This window comes from Geotrypetes seraphini, chromosome 4 (assembly GCF_902459505.1).
Source record: "Geotrypetes seraphini chromosome 4, aGeoSer1.1, whole genome shotgun sequence".
Classification (NCBI taxonomy): domain Eukaryota; kingdom Metazoa; phylum Chordata; class Amphibia; order Gymnophiona; family Dermophiidae; genus Geotrypetes; species Geotrypetes seraphini.
The window spans coordinates 323,189,922-323,214,739 of record NC_047087.1 but is presented as its reverse complement, the minus strand read 5'-3'; the positions used below and the strand labels follow the sequence as shown (position 1 = coordinate 323,214,739).

The following is a 24,818-nucleotide window of genomic DNA, read 5'->3' as shown; positions in this document are numbered from 1 at the left end:
TGAAATGTAGATCAGCTTTGTGTTGGCCTACTTTTCAGATGCCTAGGGCCGCTTAAGCTCGCCCAAGGCCACTTCTTGGCAAAACCACTTTCAGCCTTGGGTGAGCTTAAGGGTCCCTATCCATCTCCCTCATCTGCGACAGACGCCTACAGTGTAGGCAGCCTGCCTCAGGATGTTTGGTTTTTTTAAACGTGCGTCCCGATTGGCTGGTTAGACACCACCTACAATTGGGATGCCCTTTATAGAATTTGGCCCCATCTGTTCATCCCATGTGGCTTTTCATTAGTGTGGCGTTGCAGACAACATGGAAAACCTTTGATGCTGTGCATGCAACCCCAGGTCTTGAGAGGCTCATCATTTTATTTAGTTATTAAAAAACATATATACTCCACTTAAACCTAAGTGATTCACAAGATACATACACAGTTTCACTGTAGGCACCAACACCAGTATCCAAAGATTTATTCACAGTCATTGTAATAGATGGAAGAACTTGACTTCCTAATTCCTGCACTACTGCAAGGGAACCTGGATCATCAAATTCCACCTACGAATTGTTCATCTACATTCGTACAGCTCTCCCATTTAGCGTGCCTGTCTCCAGCAACAGGTGCTTCCACATCGTGTATATTAATAAACCTAGTCAGTAATTTAGATATTTTCTCCAAGAGATACTAAATAATCATCAGCATCTGGACCTACAGCATTATCCTTAACAGTGTTACGTTCAATCAGAAATTTCACTGTATCAAATAATTCTGGTGGTCTATTAATCACAAACCTAAGCCTCTTACAATAGTATCTGTCTTTTTCTAGTTCACAATAAGCCTGGTATTCAGTCAATCGAAAGGAATAATTATCATTATCCCAGGACAAGCAGGCAGCATATTCTCTACATGTGGGTGAAGTCATCAACGGAGCCCCATAGATCTTCAAGCATGTGCGTGTGCCTTCCCGCCCGAGTCAGGGCGTGCGTCTCCTCAGCGTTGCCTCAGTTCTTAGTTTTCCACGGAGCCAGAAGCCCTGTTCCTCTACTCTGTGTGATTTCTAAGTGCCTCTTGCACCGCGGCTTGCTTTTTTTATTTTAAATGGGTGCTTCGCTGTGCGGCGCGTCTTTTTTCAGAAGTTTAAAAAAAAAATGTTGGTTTCATTCCGGCCGCCTGGTCTCGCATAGCTGTCTTTTTCCTTATGTCCCGGCCTGTTACCGGGTTTAAGAAGTGCACTCAGTGCAGCCGGGTCATTTCATTTGAGTGCCTGGGTGCAGACCACCGAACCGAGTCTTGCCCGCGCTGTGCCACTCTTCAACCGCGGGCCCTTCGCAGACGGCGTGCCAAGATTCTCCAGCTTTTTGGCACTATGGATCTACCGGAGGGTAAGGCCTCGGACTCGAAGGCCCCGGCAGCTGTTCCAACCAAAACCCCTGCTTCGGGTAAGTCTTCTCTTCCTCTTTCAGGTGTGCTAGGCTCCATTGATGATGTCACCCACATGTAGAGAATATCTGCCTGCTGTCCCTGGATAACACCTGTTACGGTAAGTAACCGTGCTTAATCATGCATATCTGTTTTCCTCCACAATTTTTCATATTTCCTTCTTGTCTCAACTCCTGTAAAATTTCTGTATGCCATGGACAAGGTGTAGTAACTGAGAAGGCACATTCCAATAGGAGATAGTACCTTTCCAAGGTAGAAACACAAAGAAACAGAGCAGGTGACCGGGAAACATTAACTAACCGTTCAGGAGCAATATCATCCAGTATCTTCTTTAACAACCTATGCCAACTGTTGGTCTTCACAGATACATCGTCATTTACACTCAATTGCTCTCATTCCAAAATGAAATTATTTTTATGGTTCAAACAATTTTTTTTATTGATGCAAACAACAGAGTAAGCAAAACAGTGGCATAGAAGGATTCTTATCAACAAACAATGAGGCATCGTCCTCAACACTAATACAGGCATCAACAGTTTAGGATTAACATCAACAGACAGTCCTGCCAACTGCCCACAGTAGAGAGCTGCACGGGAACAGGGACCCACGGGTTCCCCCTTCGGGTCACAGGGATCCCGTGGGGACGCCCCCCTAGGGTCGCGGGGTTCCTGCGGGGTTGGATGTACTCACGAGGCTCGTCTTCTCCCTACCTGCCCTGCCGCAGCACACAGCCGATCGGAAGTCTTCCACGATGTCAGCGCTGATGTCGGAGGGAGGGCTTAAGCAAAGCCCTCCCTTCCTCCAACGTCAGCGCTGACATGGGGAAGACTTCCGGTCGGCTGTGTGCTGCGGCAGGGCAGGTAGAGAAAGGCAGTGGCGTACCAAGGGGGGGGCAGGGAGGGAGGTCCGCCCTGGGTGCAGCCATGGGGGGGTGCATAGCCGGCCAGGTCCCCTTACCTTTGTGGCACTTTCCCCGACCGACCGACAACAGGCCCGGTCCGACAAATCTCCCTGCCCTGTAGCTGCGAATCTAAATTACCTTCTTACAGCAGCTTCAATACTCCAGCTGCTGTAAGAAGGTAATTAGATTCGCGGCTACAGGGCAGGAAGGTTTGTTGGACCAGGCCTGTTCTGTTGTTGGGTGGGCGGGGAAGTGCCACGAAGGTAAGGGGCAGGGAGAGAGAAAGGGAGGAAAGGTGGAGTGGAGAGGAAAAGACGCATAAGGGAAATGGTTAAAACTGAGGGGGGAGAAGGACGCTGAAAGGACATGGGGAAGACGGGGGGGGGAGAAGGACGCTGAAAGGACACGGGGAAGACGGGGGGGGAGAAGGACGCTGAAAGGACATGGGGGAGAAGGACGTTGAAAGGACATAGGGAAGACAGAGGGGGAGAAGGACGCTGAAAGGACATGGGGAAGACAGAGGGGGAGAATAATAATAATAATAATAACTTTATTCTTATATACCGCCAACAATCTTGCGACTTCTAGGCGGTTTACAATAAAAGAAACTGTAAATACAATCAAGTGAAACTTTACGTACAGCGAATTAAAGAGTATAGCATTGTATATCTCGTACAACGAATTAGAGAGTATAGCAGTGTACATCTGATAACATTAATAATGTTAACGTCAGTTTGTGTGTTGCAAGGCCAGGAAGTGCCAAGTTGTTTACACAGAAGTAGAAATAATCCGTAAGTTCATAGAGTGTTCATATTTAGTGAATAGGGGTTGGGGTTAGCACGTTCAGGTATGTGGTGATGTTACGAGGGGGGTTGATGTTCCGGTTCGTTACCTAGGTATTTCAAGAATAGGTAAGTTTTTAGGTGTTTCCTGAATTCTTCATAGTTGTTTGTGTGCGTAATTAGTTTTTCTAGGTCTTTACCCCATATGGCTGCTTGATATGATAGCAGTTGTTGATGGTGTCTCTTATATTTGCACCCTCTAGCCGGTGGGGAGACAAGGACACTGAAAGCACATGTGGAAGACAGAGGGGGGAGAAGGACGCTGACAGGACATGGGGAAGATGGGGGGGAGAAGGACACTGAAAGGAAATGGGGAAGAGAGAGTGGGGAGAAGACGCTGGCAGGGAAAAAGACAGAGATGCCAGACTATGGGGGGAGCGGAGGGAAGAAGATGGGTGCCAGACCAATTTGGAAGGGGGGAGAAAGGGAGAGGCACAGTAACAGAGCAAATGGAAGACGCAGAGAGAAGAGAGATAGTGGATGGAAGAAATTGAATGAGAACATGAGGAAAGCAGAAACCAAGCAACAAAGGTAGGAAAAAAAAATTCTATTTTATTTTTGCTTCAGGATAAAGTAGTATATTAGTTGTGTTGATAAAAATTTATAAACTTTAGAGGTTCTGGTAGAAACCCGTTTACAAAGTATGTATTCTTCCCAATTAATATTTCCAAATTAATAAAGTCTTTTTGCTTATTTGTAAATGGGTTTCTACCAGAGCCTTTAATTCAGTAGCATAATTAAATTAAATAACTATTTCTGAAGTTTATAGGAACGGGCGTGGATGGAAGGGATTCCTCGCGGGGACGGGTGGGGACGGAGGGGTTTCCTCACGGGGACGGGTGGGGACGGGCGGGATTCCTCACAGGGACGGGTGAGACTTTGGCGGGGACGGGTGGGATTTCTGTCCCCGCGCAACTCTCTAGCCCACAGGCAAGCGAGGCCAGAGTCAGTGGCATGGCGCCTCGAGGCCCTGGACTCTTATGAGCCCCGAAGAAAGCCATCCCACCTCCCTCCCCCCTAGAGACTGTAACTGTGACTGAGTAGCAGAACCCAATGGTACACCCCCCACCCCCCCGGAACTCTCCAGCCCACCCCACTGTGTCTCACCGTGTCACTCTTGCCCCATCATCATAGAAACATAGAAACATAGAAATAGACGGCAGATAAGGGCCACGGCCCATCTAGTCTGCCCACTCTAATGTCCCTCCCCTAACTTTGCCCTGTGAATAGATCCCATGTGCCGATCCCATTTGGCCTTAAAATCAGGCACGCAGCTGGGCACCTGTAGTGGAAGACTATTCCAGCGATCAACCACTCTTTCAGTGAAAAAGAATTTCCTGGTGTCACCTCGTAGTTTCCCGCCCCTGATTTTCCACGGATGCCCTCTTGTTGTCGTGGGACCCTTGAAAAAGAAGATATCTTCCTCCGCCTCGATGCGGCCCGTAAGATACTTGAACGTCTCGATCATGTCTCCCCTCTCTCTGCGCTCCTCGAGCGAGTATAGCTGTAATTTGTCAAGCCGTTCTTCGTATGGAAGATCCTTGAGTCCCGAGACCATCCGGGTGGCCATTCTCTGCACCGACTCCAGTCTCAGCACATCCTTGCGATAATGCGGCCTCCAGAATTGCACACAGTATTCCAGGTGGGGCCTCATCATGGATCTATACAATGGCATAATGACTTCCGCCTTACGACTGACGACACCCCTTCGTATGCAGCCCATGATTTGTCTTGCTTTGGACGAAGCCTGTTCCACTTGATTGGCAGACTTCATGTCCTCACTGACGATTACCCCCAAGTCTCGTTCTGCTACCGTTTTTGCTAGGATCTCGCCATTAAGGGTATAAGACTTGCATGGATTTTGGCTGCCCAGATGCATAACTTTGCATTTTTTGGCATTGAAGTAGAGTTGCCATGTCCTAGACCATCGCTCCAGTAGGAGTAGGTCGTGCATCATGTTGTCGGGTATTGAATCTTCGTCTGTTGTGCATTTGCCCACTACATTACTTAGTTTGGCGTCATCGGCGAATAATGTTATTTTACCTCGAAGCCCTTCTGCCAAGTCTCTTATAAAGATGTTGAATAGGATTGGGCCCAAGACTGAGCCCTGTGGCACTCCACTGATCACCTCCGTCATTTCGGAGGGGGTGCCGTTCACCACCACCCTTTGAAGCCTACCTCCAAGCCAGTTCCCAACCCATTGCGTCAATGTGTTGCCTAATCCTATAGAACTCATCTTGCTCAGCAACCTGCGGTGTGGTACGCTATCGAATGCTTTGCTAAAGTCCAGGTACACGATGTCCAGGGACTCCCCAATATCCAGCTTCCCCGTCACCCAATCAAAGAAGCTGATCAGGTTGGATTGGCATGATCTCCCTTTAGTAAATCCATGTTGTCGGGGATCCCGTAGATTCACCTCATCCAGGATCTTATCCAATTGGTGTTTGATTAGAGTTTCCATTAGTTTGCTCACTATCGATGTTAGACTCACTGGTCTGTAGTTTGCTGTCTCCATCTTTGAGCCTTTCTTGTGGAGTGGAATGACGTTAGCCGTCCTCCAGTCCAACGGGACGCTGCCTGTACTAAGGGAGAGGTTGAAGAGCGCGGACAGTGGCTCCGCTAAGACATCACTCAGCTCCCTTAGCACCCTGGGGTGCAGATTGTCCAGCCCCATTGCTTTGTCAACCTTGAGCTTTGATAGCTCACCGTAGACACTGCTGGGCGTAAACTCAAAGTTACTAAATGAGTCAACTGAGCCAACCCTTGTCTGTAGCTGAGGGCCGAGCCCCGGCGCTTCTCGGGTGAAGACTGAGCAGAAGTATTCATTTAATAGTTGGGCTTTTTCCGAATCCTTTTCCACATAGTCTCCGTCTGGATTCCTAAGACATACAATCCCGCCTGAGTTTTTTCTTCTATCACTGATATACCTAAAGAAGGATTTATCTCCCTTCTGGATGTTCTTTGCTAGAGACTCCTCCATGAGGAATTTAGCCTCCCTGACTGCTGTTTTGACGGCTTTTGATTTGGCCAGGTAGTCTGCTCTAGAGTCCTGCTTCCCTGATTGTTTGTAAGAGATGAATGCTTTTTTCTTCTCCTTGATCAGGTCTGAGATCTCCGCAGTAAACCACTGTGGCTTATTGTTCCTTCGCCTGTATTAGGACACCCACCTTAATACCTCACTTCATCCCTTTGGAATTAAATTATTTTTAACAATATCAAAATCAAATTTCAGGCATACTGACCATTCTACAGTTTGTTTCAAAGGTTGTATAGGAGTCTTTGATGTTTGCAATATAGTAACATAGTAAATAACAGCAGATAAAGACCTGAACAGTCCATCCAATCTGCTCATTAGTTATAGTTTCTACTCTGTCTCTGAAATTATTGTTCAGTAGTTTAAATCACCCATTATACTGGACAACAGTAATGTGAATCGTACTAATGAGTTGTACTTCTGGGGGCGCTTTCAGTGATGCAGCAGAGGGAATTCCCTGACGAGCGAAGGCCATGCTGTTTAGAGTGCTGCCGGCCCGATGCTGCTCTGGAGGGAGGTATGTTCAGATCACAGTCGGCGGGGTTCGGATGGTTGGCGGGCCGGATTAAAAAACTAAACGGGCTAGACATGACCCGCAGCAAGTAGTTTGCCCATGTCTGGTCTAGTAAGTCATATAGTAATACAGTTTTGTTCCAAATGGAATGCGCATTGATGAGACCAATACATAGTGATGATTTTACCATATATACTCAAATATAAACCGACCTGAATATAAACCGAAGTAACATTCCCCCCCCCCAAAATGAGGCAAAAAGGTTGACTTGCATATAAACCGGGGGAGGGGTTAATATTCAAGTCTAGCCTAGTTCTGCATCCAGCCCCCTCCGTCCCGATGCCTTGCAGGCCTCTGCCGAGCCTGCTGTGAGACCTGGTGGTCAAGCGGGACAGGAGGGATCCATCTCACCTTCTGTCCAGGCTGATTCTAAGTATTGTCATCTCCCTCCAGCCTCCCCCACGTACCTTTAGTTTCCCTGATGGTCCAGTAGTGAATCGCAGCAGCCAATTAGCTAGCGGCTCTGCACGGGCAGGAGTGAAGGAATCTCGCTCCTGCCCCGATTTACTGCTGGACCACCAGGGAAACTAAAGGGCACATGCAGAGCCTCTAGCTGTAGCCAATTAGCAAGTGGCTCTGCACGAGCAAGAGCGAAGGAAGATCACTATTGCCGCAATTCACCGCTGGACCACTAGGGAAACTAAAGGGACTCAGGAGAGGCACTAGATTTTGATTGTAGGGTCTGAGCTTTTCACATTCACCAGTTTTTTAGATTACGTACAATTTAAGTATAAGCTATAATAAAGAATTTAGATTTGAAGATTTTAAGTGATTAATTTTTAATAATAAATAACTAGAATTGGCCAGGACAGGAGGCGGGAGGGATCCCTCCTGTCCCAGCCACCGCTGGACCACCAGGTCTCACGGCAGGCCCGGCAGAGGCCTGCAAACAGGTTTGGGAGGGGGGAGGGTCTGTGCTGACCCGAATATAAACTGAGACCCCCATTTTTGGGCCATTATTTTGACCCAAAAATCTTGGTTTATATTTGAGTATCCGGATCTAGTTATTTTTCTCAACATGTTTGTTCATCCCATAGTCAAACATTTACAGCTAGAAACATGAGCTAAATCTCCATACCATCCTCTCCCTAATATCAGTGGATTATGACCCATGGTTAAAACAACAGGCAATAAAAACTAAAATAAAAGCACCTAACCTTTCACACTGTCAAATCGCTTCATCTTGCACCTTAGACGAAACCGTTAGGCACCTCGAATAAGAATCAAGGTGTCTGACGTCACACCAGGGCGGGACTTGCTCCCACATCACAGCTGAGGTTTCTTTGCTTCTGCTATAATATATTTGGTTGGTTGTTTTTTTTTTATAAATCTTTATTCATTTTTACATCTTACAACAAGTGTATCAATAAATGACATTTGAAATTGAATACAACACTTGAATTTCTATCATATTCATCATTAAATCATAAAATGTAACCCCCTCCCTCCCATAACCTATACAGTCACATATATCATATAAAATTTTTCTTTCCTATTGATCTAATTTTTTTTTTCTTTATTCATTTTTAAATCATGTTTAATAAGTGGAAAACAGAATAAATTAATCATTTTACACTATAGACATCACTTAAATTTTACAAGATTCATACAGATTAATACCCTCCCCCCACCCAACCCAATCATTCCCATTACAATAACTATAAAATTTTCCTCTAATTTTAGTATTATATTATACATATTTTAAACAGAAAATAAATATGTATATCCATTCAGACATATTTTTCAAACCACAAAATTTGTCATCCTTCCCCCCTATTTCCATCTGTAAAAATAGTTGATTAAAGACTTTGTATACCTCCTACCCCTCCCCCTCCCTGGATGTGCATATTATCTAATAACAGACCATAACTATAGAGATTCTACAAAGGACATCAATGGGCCCCAAATTAATTTAAATTTGTCATTATTCCCTAATATAACAGCGCTCATTTTCTCATATTTATATATTAGACATAAACTAGCCCACCAGAATGTAAAGTTGAGACGATCCCAGTTTTTCCAATTTTGTGTAATCAATTGTATAGCCGTACTTGTCATAATTAAAAAAAGACATCTTTTATGTTTATCTAAGGGATCTTTGATATTACATTACATTAGTGATTTCTATTCCGCTTGTACCTTGTGGTTCAAAGCGGATTACATTGGAAGAGAGCTGGACATTTCCAGGAGGTTGCATTACATTGGAAAAAATTTCAAATGCAAATATGCAAAATGGTACCACAAATTATTGTTTCATAAGTTAAAAGAATCTCAGAATTTAAAATATTATTAATATATCCCCAAATTGATTTCCAAAAAATCAGAATTTTAGGGCAATAAATAGTAGATGCTCTAATGTTCCTATGTCTAGGTGACAGTGACAGCATCTATTAGATCTAGAATTATCTAACTTATTCAATCTAACTGGGGTCCAAATAGAACGATGTAATAAAAAGAACCAAGTTTGTTTCATAGATGCTGATGCTGTGCACCTCATCCTCCAGGACCAAATACGTGGCCATCGAGATGCAGAAATATACTGCTTAATCTCAATATTCCAAATATCTCTAAGAGCGTTTTTCTTTTTTTCATTCATCAGTTCAGATATTAATTTATACCACTTAGCGGCTTGATGTCCTAGCAACAGAGGAATTGCAAGCTATAAACGTTTTTTTAAATTACGCCACTCAGGGAACCCTTCAGTTGCAACCATTTATAAAATTGAAATTTTGAAATACCAAAAGATTGTTGCAACTGTGAAAAAATCGAGCAATTTCCCATTTAAAATAACATCCTCTAATGTTCTCATGCCTACTTGCATCCAATCCTTCCAGGCAATTTTAGATCCGCCTATTTGCATCTTGGAGTTCAGCCATAAAGATTGTTCTATAGGAATTTCAGTTAACTTATTTATACATCTCAGAGTTTTCCAAGTATCTAAAATAATATTATTATCCTTAGCCTAACTAGGTAGTTTAATGTGTAATATATGATGCATTGGGGACATAATTTTCCATTCCAAAATTAACCATTCTGGATAATGTTCCATGAGGTCAGGCAGGATCCAGGACATACCCTGACGCAAAATATAGGCCTGATGATACCTATAAAAATTTGGAACATTTACCCCTCCCTCCACAATTGGTTTTTGAAGAGATACTAATGCTATTCTAGGAGTTTTGCCCATTTAATAAGAATTCTATTCAGTTTTTTGTAAAAAGAACCTTGAAAATAAATTGGTAACATTCCCATTTGATAACATACCACAGGCAAAATCATCATTTTCACTGTTTGAACTCTCCCCCACCAAGATAAATCTGGCGGATTCCATTGCTCACATGTTTCTGTAACCTTTAACAATAAAGATTTTTCATTTATTTTCATTGTTTCTTCCAATGTCTTATAAATCCATATTCCTAAGTATTTTATACCCTCTTCTTTCCAAAGAAAAGGGAACTGATCAAACAATCCTTTTTGAGAATGTATATTATACGGAAGGATTTCTGATTTATTCCAATTTATTTTGTATCCTGAAAATTTTCCAAATCTTTCGATCAAGTCTGAAAAAGAATTATTTATATACAATCTAGCCGCAGGGGAATTATACAAAGCTTTGATCATTTGTATAAATCCAAAACACACCCCAAACCAATCTATTGCTTGATACATAAAAGCCCATTCTACATGATCAAATGCCTTCTCCGTGGATCCTCCATGGATTTTGTTAATGTCAACATATGAAGAGCCAATCTAGTGTTATGTGAGGAATGTCTCTGAGCAACAAATCTGGTTTGGTGCATACCTATAATATAAGGGAGAGCCTTAGCCAAGCGTAAAGCCAATAACTTAGCCAACAGTTTTATATAATAATATATTTGTAAAAGAGCAAGTAGGGCTGTGCATTGTGGAAACGTGGAGCTTTCTCATCTTGATATTTGGAAAGTAGTCAATGCATTGAATGCAAATATTTTTGTAAGAGTTTCCAGGGACTTGATTTCTCTCTCTCTCTTTCTCTTTGTTTTTGGGGGAAAAAGGTGATGTTTTGCAGCTACAGGTCTTTCGACCCTGGGAGTTTCTTCCTCCTTCTCCCTGCAGATCTGTTGTTTCCCCCTTCATCACATCGGGCATTAGCTTCTGGGTGATCCACTCCTTGCAGCAGCTGGATATTCTGAAGAATCCTCCAAGCAGCTATACCCTCCTGGTATTTCCACGCTTTTTTGTCACACTGTCCTCTTTTCTCCTTGACCTCTGCATCTACCATGTAGCTCCTCTGTGGGGTGCAGATCGCTGGCCAGCCCTGGCTCTTCTTGCTGGATCCTACGTCACAACTGTTTTTTACACGAGAACATGGAGCAATGCCATAGAGGGACTTCTGTTTGCCCTGCTCTTACTGCTGGTGTCCTCTGATGCAGCCCCTGGCACTTTGGCCATGCCTCAGCACAGCAGAAGAAAGCAGAGCAGCCTCCTGGGAGTTCTGCTGGTTACGGGATTTTTCAACAGGCCCACATTCCCAGCCTTTGCTGTAGTCCCGGTGCTCTGCTGGGCTGGGCGGCTCTCACGCTACAATGTGCTACAGATGACAAAGGAATTGTTGAAGCTCGTACCTAGTGCCACCGCCACTGCCATCGTGTTCATTGTGGCAGATACACTCTATTTCACCCCAGTACAATGTCAGAAAAGCAGTATTTTGAGTTTTGTTGCGCATGTCGGTTGGAATGCAGTAGGTACACCTCTTAACTTTCTAACCTATAACCTCAGTCCTTCCCAGCTGGCACAGCATGGCACCCACCATAGACTCACCCACCTTGTTGTTAATGGCATTCTGCTTTTCGGGATACTCCATCTCTGGGCTCTGTCTGCTCTCACGAAGTCTTGCATGTATTGTCTGTGCCAGATGAAGCGCACCCATAAGATGCCCCCAGGGCCTGTGCCAGTTTTGCTGCTTTTCTGTTTTGTGCCCCTGACTCTTCTTTCCATGTTTAGCCACCAAGAACCACGCTTCCTGATCCCCCTTATCCTGCCACTGGTTTTGCTGAATGCACGTGGAAGTAAGATAGCGCGATGGAGATTTGCCATTGTCTGTTTTAATGTGGCTGGGGCTATTTTCTTTGGGCTCCTGCATCAGGGAGGACTAGTGCCTGCTTTGGGTCACTTAGAGAAGATCCTGCGTTCAGAAAGCCAGCAAAACAATGCATCGTCAGTTACACTGCTCTTCGCTCACACATACATGCCTCCCCGTTTCCTTCTCAGCATTCCCCAACAGAACATGTTAGTCAAAGTCGTTGACATAGCTGGAGCTGAGGAGCCGGTGCTGTGTCAGAAGCTAGCAGAGCTAGCAGACCATTCCTTTTTAAGAGAACAGTATGCCTTGCGGGATAGCGTGACAAAAACTCCAGTGGAGAACAGTGCTTTCGGCCGGCAACAAGCAGGCCTTGTTCTGGTTATAACTCCGGGCACAGTCCAACTTGCAGTGCAGAGGTGTGGATTTGCTGTTCAGAGGGAGAGTTCTTGGTTTCCTCACGTGAGCCTGGAAGATCCTCCACAGCTAGCATCATTCTATAATAACAACTGGCTGGACCTATTGGGACTGCACGTGCTCCAGCTTCAGCTCTGAACAGGGCCTCCGCAGCTGGAAATGGAGAGCGTCATGACATGTCTGGAATATGCCAAAAATTAATGGTGATGGAAGAAAAGTGTTCTCATCAAATCCGTACTGATAATCATCTTACAGATTTTGAACTCTTTATTTTTTATAATGTCAAACCACACTTAATTTAGGGCTCCTTGTACAAAACCACACTAGCGGCTGCCGTGTGACAAAAGCCCTGAAACCCTTTAAATCCCTATGGGCTTTGGGGCAGTTACCACAGGGGCAGCTGCTTTCACAGCCCTTGATTTGCAATAAAACTAAGAACACATCGAAAAAGTTCTGAATATTGATAACTACTTCTGGCCAAGCATGCCGTTGATGTGATATCTGACCTGTATAATTTTGTATAGTGAAGCATTGAGTGAGCAATGTTGTTCCCAGAGATTTTGGTCAGCTGAGTGACATGAAGGAGTAGCCAGGTGGGGGATGGGGGGAGGTACTACACAGTATTATAAAATCTTTTGTGAAGCTGGCTGGGTGGTCAGTGAAATCAGCAGGTGCCACGCCCATTTGCAAAGTCCTGGGAGAAGTCTGAGGGCTAGATGCACTAAAGTCAGTCAGTAATACCGACTGGATTGCTCTTGGCCGATTTTCTGGTTGATTGTGGACCAGCAATCGATGCACTACCAAGTCTGCATGCAAATGATTTGCACGCAAGCCCGAAAGATCAATCGCTCAGTGAGCAATTGATACATGCTCAGAGCCCTAACAGCAGTGACAGGAAAAGCAGCCTCTTCATTACTGTTAGGCCTTCTTTTTTTTTAATGGCACAGATGTTGTGCATGTGTTACACACATTCAATCTGACCCATTAAAAAATAAGAAAAAAGCCCTCCCCCACACTGATGGCCCTCCCCCAAACCCCCTCACAAACTGGCCTCCCACAGCAGCGAAAATGGCAGGAGGAATGCTTACTCCCTCTTGCCTGGCCACTACCCCAGAGCCATGCCCCCGCCCAATTCTGGTCCCCCGAGCCACCAACCCTCCCCAACCATCCCCTCCCCACTTCTTCCAGAAAGAAAAAGGCAGGAGGGATGCCCACTCACTTCTGCCACCTGATGCTCCCCCCCACTCCCCGAACCCCCCTCCCACCTCCGTCCATTGCTAGACATTTGGAGCTAGAGGGAAGCATGGTCCCTCCAGTTCCAAAGCCCACCCATGGAAAATGACGGGCCTTTCCCTCCCCAATGCATCATGTGATGCATGGGGAGGAGCCTAAGGCTCCTCCCCAAGGAGCATCCAGTGGCAGGAGGGAGTGGGCATCCTTCCTGCCTCTTTTGGGGGGGAAGAAGGGGGAGTGTCCGTTGGCAGGAGGGAGTGAGCATACCCCTTGCCTTTTTTTCGGTAGGGTAGGGGATAGTTCAGGGGGGCTCCATTGGTAGGAGGAAGTGGGCATCCCTTCTGCCAATTTTCTCTCGTGGGAGGGGGGATTCCCAGTGCCACATTCGTCGAGGGTTTGAAGTAAATGCTGCTTAGTTTACCTCATTGGAATGACTACGAGACAGCATTGTATTTTCCAAAACAGACAATATTTTTATTGTTAGTATAAAGACTTACAAAATTACAGCAGCAAAGGCATAGCAGAAGAAATATATTGTTAGTTCAGAATAAGCAATGGAGAGTAGAACTTACACCCATATGCCGAACAGGGGGCTAGCACACCCGCTTGCATAAGCAAGTAAATCTCTCTGGCTCTACCTGTGATGCATGGATTGTTATATAGAGAAATTCTTCCTTTGTTCCAAAAAGCACATCCCCGAACTCTGGTCATGTACTTCCCTATTGGTACAAAAATATATACCTAATTATTCCTCCCTCCCCAGTCCACGCATCTCTCACTTCCCCCCCCCCCAGGAGGGGGGCCCGAGCAGAAACAGAGAATTCTTCGTGAACTTTCTTCCTCCAGCTCTGAGATCCTTATCACCTTGCAGATGCTAAAGTTAGCAAGGGTGACCTTGTAGATAGTCTTATGCAGAAAGTTGGCAAGGGTGACCTCCAGCACCACAGCTGTGCCTGATTCCCATAACTTGCAGACAGACAGACAGCCTGGTTACCAGGCTCGTTCAGGCTTCTCCATCTCTACTCCCCCATCATCCTGCAGGGATTGTTGCTTGTTATAAATGTTTTATGGCTTTCCAGGGTGCCTTGCATATGTGAAGTCATACAGCACTGATAACAGCTCAGCAGAACCTTGGAGAAGTATCCTCCCAGCAGGGCAGCAAAGGCCAGCTGGGATAGCATTTCAAAGGATACATGTGTTCACAGACAGCAAGGTACAGGCTGGGCCAGGCTATGGGGTCTGTAATGTCCAGCATACTCAAGTGAGGCCAATATGTCCAGTTTATCCATCTGTATGTCCAGGTTATCCATCTCAGGTTGTTGGGGAGGGTGGTAGGGGACTTTTTTCTTTTTTTTATGGGACAGATATTTTGCGCGTGTGTAACACACGCAAAATATATGTGCCATTGGAAAAATGTTTCTTTCCAATAGCTAAAACCCCTGCTTTGTTTGGTTTTTTTGCATAGCCAAGCGATGCTAGTGCATCAATTGCTTGGCTACTTTGCATGGGGTTTTAGCTAATTTGCAAGGTCAGATTGGAAAATGGGAGATCGAGGGGAAAAACACATGGTGAGCTGTTTTGTGCATCGTGTTGGTAAAAGCGATCACTGACTTTAGTGTATCTAGCCCTGAGTGAGCCACTTTGTGTTATTGGTTATCTGCCACTGGGGTACAATTCCATCAGTTATTTGTTATTAAAGAGTTAAGTTGTCATTTCTCCTGCACACTTGTGATATTAACACAAGAATTGCAGTTGTCATCATCGTCTCCCTAGTTCTACAATTTTGTGTGCCTATTTGTGGTAGATCCTTCCAGTTATGTGCCTAGATTGGACTGCATTACGATAATTGGTACTGCTTTGTAGTTATATGCACAGTTGCACTTGTATTCTATAACCTTTGCACACAAATACTAGGAGGTGTGGATGTGAGAGAGGCATGGGTGGGTCAGCAGCATGTCCAGCACATGCTAAGATGTCATGCACCCCACAGCAGTTACACCTTAGGTACGTTAGTAGTCTATAACATAAGAATTGCCAAACTGGATCAGATCAACGGTCTCCTGTTTCCAACAGTGGCCAACCCAGGTCCCAAGTACCTAGCTAGATCCCAAGTAGTAAAACAGATTTCATGCTGCTTATCCTAGGAATAAGCAATGGATTTCTACTGTATCTCTACTGAAACCCAGACCAGAGTCTCAGTCTGCCTATCCATCATTGCCACCTGGATGTCCCACTGCCATCTAAAATTGAATATGGCTAAAACAGAGCTGCTCATCTTCCACTTAAACCCACCTCTCCGCTTCCTTCGTTCTCCGTCTCTGTGGACAACACTCTCATCCTTCCTGTTTTGTCTGATTTTAATCTCGGAGTCATCTTTGACTTCTCTCTCTCCTTCACTGCCCAAATACAACATATCGCTAAAACCTGCCACTTCTTCCTCTATAATATTAACAAATTCCGACCCTTCCTCTCTGAGCACATTACCAAAACACTTATCTACGCCCTCATCACCTTGCACATAGATTACTGCATAGATTACTGCAACCAGCTACTCTCAGGTCTTCTGCTTAGCCATCTAACTCCTCTCCATCCAGAATTCAGCTGCACGACATATTCCGGGAGAGCCACTATACTCACATTACCCCTCTCCTAAAGACACTTCATTGGCTACCCATCCGTTTCCGAATACAATTCAATCTCCTCTTTCTGACCTACAAATACACTCACTCAGCTGCCCCTCACTGTCTGTCTTCACTTATCTCCCCCCTCCCCGTGACTTCCGCTCAACTGGTAAGTCCCTCCTATCTATGGCCTTCTCTTACGCCAACTCCAGACTACATCCCTTCTGCCATGCTGCACCATATGCTTGGAACAAGCTGCCTGAATCCCTATGGTGTGCTCCGTCTATGACAGTGTTCAAGGCCCAGTTAAAAGTCCACCTCTTTGAGAATGCTTTTGAGTCCTAACTCCTCTCACCTTGGGTTCTGCATCCCCGACCCTAAATGTAATGTCTGTCTGTCCAAGTTAGATTGTAAGCTCTTCTGAGCAGGGACCGTTAATAAATGTCAAAATGTACAGTGCTGCATATGCCTTTCAGCACTATTAAGTGATACTAGTGGTAGGATTTCCCTAAGCCATCTCAACCTCTGGACTTCTCTTTTAGGAAATGATCCAAACCTTATTTAAACCCCACTAAGGTAACTGATGTCACTACATTCTCTGGCAACAAATTCCAGAGTTTAATTACACGTATGAAAAAATATTTTCTCTGGTTTATTTTAAATCTACTATTTATTTATTTAGCCCGGTGGCTCCTGGTGGAAGTTTATAAAGGTATTTCTTGCTATAATGGATAAACAAAAAGGTAAAACTAAGATCTCAACTCCAGTGACTTCTGGTCCTATCGATTGACATCTGACCACTCCTAATGTGGTTTCTCCTCAAGTTCCAGCTGTTGATATGTCTTCAGGGGTATCTCTCAGCCCTCTAGATTGTATACCTTCACCCTTCTCTCCAGGTCCTAATATATCTTCACCAGATAATCCAGAACTTCAGATACCGTCAGTGATTACATATAGTTCTATGCCAAAGGTTTATCCTGTGTTGGTAAATAGCTCTAAAGATCATGAAGGAAAATTCCTTGAAAGATGTTTGTTTAATTAATCAACATCAGGTTTTCTCACAAGAAGTTGTTGATAAATTAGAAAATGTAGATTCTAATGTAAAAATCCTTGATAAAAGCATTTTTATGGTTGAAACGCAGGTTTCTGCTCTGCAAGCTGTCTCCACGACATCAGTTAAAGATTCCCTTGGCTTACATTTAAAAGTTGAAATGTAAGGTTCTTCCACTAAATGTATATTGTATAAAAGGATTATTTGATACATTCCCTGGAAGAAACAATGAAAGTCAGTGAAAAATCTTTATTGCTGAACGTTACAGAAATGTGTGAGCTTTGGAACCCATTACATCTGTCTTGTTGGGGGAGAGTCCAAACAGTTAAGATGATGATTCTGCTTGTAGTCTTTTATCAAATGGGTATACTGCCAGTGTTTTTCCAGGGGTCTTTTTACAAGACATTAAATAGTATTCTGACAAGATTTATTTGGCTGGGGAAAGCAGCAAGAATTGCCATGGTATCTTTACAAAAACCAATTGCAGAGGGTGGGGTAGATTTTCCCAACTTTTATAGGTACCATCAAGCCTATATTATCCATCAAGGTCCCCAGAGCTCATGGAAAAATCTCCAGATTGGTTGACGTTGGAATGACAACTCATGTTTCCTCTGAGATTAAGCCATGTTCTCAGTATCAAAATGCCTAGGTTATATAAAGAAAATAGAATATTAGTAGATACATGGAAAACGTTAAGATATGTTAATAACTTAACACCTATTTCAATACTTAAATCAACATATCAGACCCTTTGGCTAAACTCCAAGATTCAAATTGGCAGATTTAAGGTCATCGGGAAATATTGGATGAAGGCAGGTATACGCACTTTAGATGATGTTATTTCTAATGGTAAGCTGCTTGACTTTTCACAATTGCAACACAAATATGGTCTTAATAAATCACAAAGTTATAAGTGGTTGCAATTGAAGCAGGCCATTCAGGTAGGGTTCCCTGAATGGAAAAGTCGTAGTGATCAGTATAGTTTTCCGTTCTTGTATTTTCAGGTGGACTTTTGGGGACACCAAGCTGCTCAGTGATATAAATTGATATCTGGATTTATGAATAAAAAAACAAAGACTGGTCTTCGGAACCTTTGGAGCATTGAGATTAAGCATCAAATTACTGCGTCTCAATGGCCACAAATTTGGTCTTGGAGGATGAGATGTACAGTGTCTGCATCTATGAGACAAACCTGGTTTTTTTCTGTTACATACAGCATTTTGGATGCCGGTTCGTTTACAGAAGTTAAATAGCTCTAAATCTAATGATGCTGGCATTGTCATCTTGAAGCTGGGACATTAGATCATTTGTTATTCTATTGTCCAGTCATTCTTGCTTTTTGGACATCAATATGGGGTCAAATTAATAATTTGTTAGAAAATCCAGTGGCATTATCCTATGGCATGTCAATGAGGGCAAAAAGCCAAATATCCTCTAATAATAACCCCTGCTCATTATGACAGGGGTTGCCATACAACAGATCACGAATAACTGGAAAAATTGGAAGAGGCTGAATTACAGCTTTTGGTGGAACTCATTATGCCACATATTCAAAATGGAAAGGATAATTGCTATATAGCAGGGAAATTTTAAAAAATTTCAGGTTTTTTGGGAGCCATTAACAAAATATTGCAAAGATTGAAAATATTGTATAGAATAAACATTAATATTTTTCCTTTGGTTCATATACGTCCAGGATGGGGTGGGGGGATGGGATTATTTTATGATTTCTTTTACTTATGAATAAATATAGGATACAAGGGAGAGGGATTATTCGATATAGTCTAGAATGTGATGCTATATTGAATGTGATTTAAGTATAAATGATTGTATTATATGTTACACTTACTGGGAGGTTTTAAAATGAATGATTAATTAATATAACAAGTTATGGGGAGGAGGGGGGAATGATTGTTTTATGTATTAATTGTGGATTTAAAGTGCCTTTTTTGTAGTGTTTATATCTAAATTAATTGTATGGTACTGTCAAAGTTTGAAAATCAATAAAGATTAATAAAAAAAATAAAAGTTGAAATGTTGAAGAATAATGCAAGGTCTAAATACCTGTGATTATTACATTTTCCAATAACTAATTTGCTATCTCCTGAAATTCTTTTGAGGAAATATCTCAAAGAAATTTTAGGTTTACAAAATTCTGATTCAATGATAATTTCCAATTGTTATTATATTCCCCGAGCTAAAGAAATTTCCAGAGAACAAAGGGGGGATCAACTGATTACAACAGAATTTGATCTTTCTTTGGCCTGATCCCTATCTGTGGGTTTTCAGCTGCTATATGGATGGATAGTATTTGTGAATATATAACTTCCTTTTCAGCATAGGTTTGTAAGGTGTTTTTTTCCTCTGGTATTGGTCATGGAGGAATTCTGTCCCCAGTAGGGTCAGGCAGCGGGGTGTATTGTCCTTTCATGTAGGGGCCAGAAATTTATTTAAAAAAGTTTTAGTGCATCAAACTTTGCACCGAATGGTACCATATTGGCTCCAGTGTCTCCAGAAGATATATAGACACGGTAAAGTCCTGTGATCAGTTGGTAGTATGAAGCTAGTATGTCAATCATCTACGACTATAAACTATGGGCCTCGTCTATCAAATGGTGAACCGCGCTGAATGGTCCGTGCTGCTCCCGATGCTCATAGAGTTCCTATGAACGTCGGGAGAAGCACAAGCCATTAAGCATGGCTCTCTGCGCTAAAAACTGAAAATGTTTACAATTGCTGGGATGTCTATGGAATAAGTTATCCAGTCAAATAAGATCATGGGTGGACTATTCCACTTTTAAAAACTGCTTAAGACTAGGCTATTTGTTGATGCTTATTTCTAAGATGGTAAGATAATTTTTCTTCTGCAACTGTCTTAATCTAAAGCAGATGAGAATTTGTTGAAAGTATTGCAATAGCTCTATGTGTGGTGATTTTGCATTGTTATGTTTTAGTGTATGTGTATTTTTATGCTTTTATGTATGTTATTTTGGAAACTGCTGAGACTTTTGGCGGTATAGAAATGTTTTAAATACAAGAATAAATATTGTGAAAACTATAGCAAATGTCTTTTTTATCAATTTCACTGAACTTGGTAAGTTGCTTGTGGTTGTTTTGGGGTATTTTTTTTAAATAATTTTACTGTTTTTATTCATTCCAGTCCAATAGGAATTATATAAGAGAGGGGTCAGGAATGTCTGAGGGTAAAATAACAGAAAAGGTCCAAATTTATCATGGGAGAAAAAAGGAAAACAAACCTCAGAGTATGAAAAAAGGCCAGATTGGAAAGGGTGGGATTTGGGATTTAGCTCATGGCCGGTAACTTTCTTCTCTCTCAGGACTCACAGTCTAAGGGTCCCTTTTACAAAGCGCAGTAGCGATGCTGCCTCAGTATATACACTGAAGCTCATAGGAATTGAATGGGCTTCAGGGCATTTACTGCAGCAGCATCGCTACCAGTGATGTAGTAAGGGGGGCGGGGTCAGTCCATCCCAGGCACCATCTTGGGGGCGCCCTCACTCTCCCCTCCCCCACCTTACATCTAGCTCTTCGCCAGTGTGAGCAGTAACTCCAATCTGCTGCTCGTGCCGGCTCTCTCTCTGATGTTACTTCCAGGTCCCGTGCCTAGAAAGTGACATCATAGGAACAGCCGACACCAGCACAGGCAGAAAATTTGTGATGCTGCACGCATTGAGGAAGTTAAAGGTACGGGGGAAGGGGGAAGAGGGGGAGGGGCATCACCAGCCCAGGCTTCTCACACCCTCGCTAGGCCACTGAAGGATTCTGTAAACAGCCTAGAAAAAGGGCACCTGCCGGGTGTCAATCCCGCTTAGGTGCCATTTACAGAATTGCGCCAGAAATGTAGGCCAGGCGATTAAGTCATGCTCCACCCATAGAAATGCCCACTTGGGCGTTAGGCACCTATCGCATGGCATTTACCGGTGCCTGTCTCCCAATTACAATTTTTTTCACGAGTTACTGAGGTTTCTCTACTGTTCTCCCAGGAGAACTCAGAACGGTTTACATGAATTTAGTCAGGTACTCAAGCAGTTTTTCCCTGTCTCTTCCAGTGGGCTCACAATCTAATGTACCAGGGGCAATGGGGGGGTCACAAGGAGCTGTAGCTTTAACCACTGCGCCATGCTCTTTCCCTAGGCGCTAGTTATAAAATCTGGCCCAAAGTGACTTGCCCAAGATCACAAGCTTCTATGGGAGAAATAACTCCTGTTTCTGCAACAGAAACTTTGACACAAGGAAATACAGCAGTTTAAGATTTTGTTCCTTTCAGTTGCCTGTTTCATCTTCACTACTCTCCCAGTCATAGACACACACATAATACCAGATTAGCTTTTCAGGAGATTAAGAGATTGTGGCAGAAATTCCAACCTCAACTGGGGATACTTAAAGATGCCAAAAAAACCAACAACACCAAACAGTGGAGTGCCGCAGGGATCTATACTGGGACCAGTGCTATTTAACTTATTTATAAATTATAAATGATCTGGAAATTGAAACGAGTGAGGTGATTAAATTTGCAGATGACACTAAACTGTTCAAAGTTGTCAAAATGCATGCAGATTGTGAAAAATTGCAGGCAGACCTTAGGAAATTGGAAGACGGAGCGTCCAAGTGGCAGATGAAATTTAATGGGGACAAATGCAAAGTGATGCATAGTTAGTGGATGCTAGGGACCACCTTCTGGGTCAGCACTGAAGAAAAGGATCTGGGTGTCATCATACGCTGAAGCCTTCGGCCTAATGTGTAGCGGCAGCCAAGAAGGCAAACAGGATGCTAGGAATTATTAGAAGAGGTATGGTCAACAAGACTAAGAAGGTGCGCTCTCATCTTGAGTATTGCATTCAGTTCTGGTCTACCTATCTCAGAAAAGATATAGTGGCACTAGAGAACGTTCAAAGAAGAGCGACCAAGATAATAAAGAGCATGGAACTCCTCTAATTTGAGGAAAGACTAAAAAGGTTAGGGCTGTTCAGCTTGGAAAAGAGACGGCTAAGGGGAGATATAATTGAAATCTACAAAATCCTGAGTGGCGTAGAACAGTTAAAGTGGATCGTTTTTTTGTTGTTTTTTTTACTTCATCAAGATTTACAAAGACTAGGGGACACTCAATGAAGTTACAGATTAATAATTTTAAAACCAATAGGAGGAAATATTTTTTCACTCAGAGAATAGTTAAACTCTGGAACATGTTCCTCCATTCACCCTCCCCCATAGGTGCTTTTCTCTCTCTCTCTCTATTTCCTTCTGCCCACCTCCATCTCTCTTCCAGCCTCCCTCTCTCGCAGGTGTTTCTTTTCTTTTTAGCATTTATAATATCACATTTACAAAGTAAAGAAAAGAAATCAAAATTTGCCAACAATTATGTTCCAATCAAAAGGAAAAATGTCCTATCTTTAGTCCACAACATGGAGAATACAAGAACATTGAACATAAGTACATAAGAAATGCCGCTGCTGGGTCAGACCAGTGGTCCATCCTGCCCAGCAGTCCGCTCACGCGGCGGCCCTCAGGTCAAAGACCAGTGCTCTAAATGAGTCCAGCCTCACCTGTGTACGTTCCAGTTTAGCAGGAACTTGTCCAGCTTAGTCTTTCCCCCTATAACAGACTCCAGAAGAGCATTCCAGTTTTCCACCACTCTCTGGGTGAAGAAGAATTTCCTTACGTTTGTTCGGAAGCTATCCCCTTTCAACTTTAGAGAGTGCCCTCTCGTTCTCCCTACCTTGGAGAGGGTGAATAGTCTGTCTTTCTCTACTAAGTCTATTCCTTCAGTATTTTGAACGTTTCGATCAAGTCCCCTCTCAGTCTCCTCTTTTCAAGGGAGAAGAGGCCCAGTTTCTCCAATCTCACTGTACGGCAACTCCTCCAACCCCTTAACCAATTTAGTCGCTCTTCTCTACCTGTTCCTGAAGTATCTAGATAACTGACCCATATTCTCTTTCTCCTCACAACAGTTTTCTTGACCTATTAATCTCTTCCTTACACCTCTCCTAAGTTCAATCAATTTGTACCTTCTTTTAACCTTTTGTAAACCGCATAGAACTTCACGGTACTGCGGTATATAAACTGTTATTATTATTATTATTCTCTGGACCCTTTCGAGTAGTACCATGTCCTTCTTCATGTACGGTGACCAGTGCTGGACACAGTATTCCAGGTGAGGGCATACCATGGCATGGTACAGCAGCATGATAGCCCTCTCCGATCTGTTCGTGATCTCCTTCTTAACATTGAAGAGTTTAATGACAGGCAATAAAATTAATTAAACTTAATTATCTAAACCGATCTTCTTCCAGCTTCTATAAATATCAAATTAAACTTTAATTAAAGAACAGCTTTATCTTGAAGAAACTTTTCCAAATGAGGTGGTTCTGAAAACATAATTATTTGTTAAGGAAATTAAACATTGACAAGGGAAACAAATGAAAAAAACCCCAGCTCCAATAGGTAAGACTTTAGATCTCAGCTATAGCTATAGCTGCTCAATTTAGGGAAATATTTTTTGATTCAATTTGGCCTATTGATTTGATTTTTCCGCCCAATCGGGTGTTTTTTTCAAACATCTTGGCGGGTTTATTTTGTGTCCTCTTCACTCACCCCACCCACTTTTGCCCTCTTCAACCCTATGCCAGTGCTGTGGCATAAACAAAACTAACAAAAAAGTCTTTTCCTCTTTCTCTTTGGTCCTAGTTCACACTTGCTACACATTTCAAATCTGACATATTGTAATGACAAAATAGGAAATAAAATTATTTATTTTACCTTTAGTTTTCTGGTCATTTTATAATTCAAATCATTCTGCCATAGAGAGGAGACTCAATTGGCCAGTTAACCAGTTGGCAGTGCTAGCGTGTAAGGCAAAGCATTGCTGGCTGGGAAGGTAGGAGTGCAGAAGGGGGGCTGCAGGGGAGGGAATGAGGAGAAACCGAAGGACACAATTTGGGGGGAGCTATGGCCCCCGTGTCCCTTTGCTCCGATGATTATGCCTGCATCTGCCAGCCCCCTGCTACTGTGCGTATGCGGCTCTACCCAGCCCTGAGAGCCATGCTTTGTGGTGCAGCTCATAGCCGCCTGCCTCAGATTGGTGGGGGATTAGCTGCAGGAGCCTGCTTCTGTGGCTCTATAGCAGGAGGAAGCTCTGCTCTTATAGCTACCTCCTCTGCACCATCACTCCTGTTGCTGCTGCAGGCAGCTGAGAAGGAGCTGAGATCGGACCACTGAATCGGCAAGGCTGAGATTCAGCCAGAGTGAACTGGCAAATCGATTTGAATCGAGAATCGGGCAGCTCTAGTAGGAAGTGTTTCCTTCGATATTGAATCTGTCTAAAGATATCAGGATAGACATATTTGCTGACCACAAAAAGGAGCTTGTTCTTTTAGAAAAATACTAGCTGATTACCCGGCATTGCCCGGATATTTATTTTTCCCAGTTTTCCAGTGTCAATAGAATTGTATTCATTGATTACACCTGGTAAAATGAGAAGTTTTTGATTGTTTATTTCATGGACATCTTCATTTTTAGCAGCAAGAATGGCCCTGTGTATGGGGCTGAACTTGGACTTAAACGGCACTGGGAGTCTCAGTGAGCCCAAAAACTATGGATTAGACACTAATATCTGTGGTTTTCAATAATTTTTACATG

General features: G+C 43.3%; 1 protein-coding gene across 2 annotated transcripts in view; it reads left to right on the top strand.

Moving 5' to 3' along the window:
- Positions 1-18,312, top strand: part of PIGZ (phosphatidylinositol glycan anchor biosynthesis class Z) — a 51,823-nt gene extending 33,511 nt beyond the window's left edge. The window contains exon 2 of one of the 2 annotated variants that reach the window (XR_004539219.1): positions 18,167-18,312. Coding sequence is in view for 1 of the 2 variants with exons in the window: in XM_033942102.1 (XP_033797993.1) it covers positions 10,816-12,395 (1,580 nt within the window). In the remaining variant the exon portion in view is untranslated. Of the gene's footprint in view, positions 1-10,815; positions 13,695-18,166 lie in introns of those variants that run through there. The other variant, XM_033942102.1, reaches the window with a different exon arrangement.
- Positions 18,313-24,818: the final 6,506 nt, after the last annotated feature.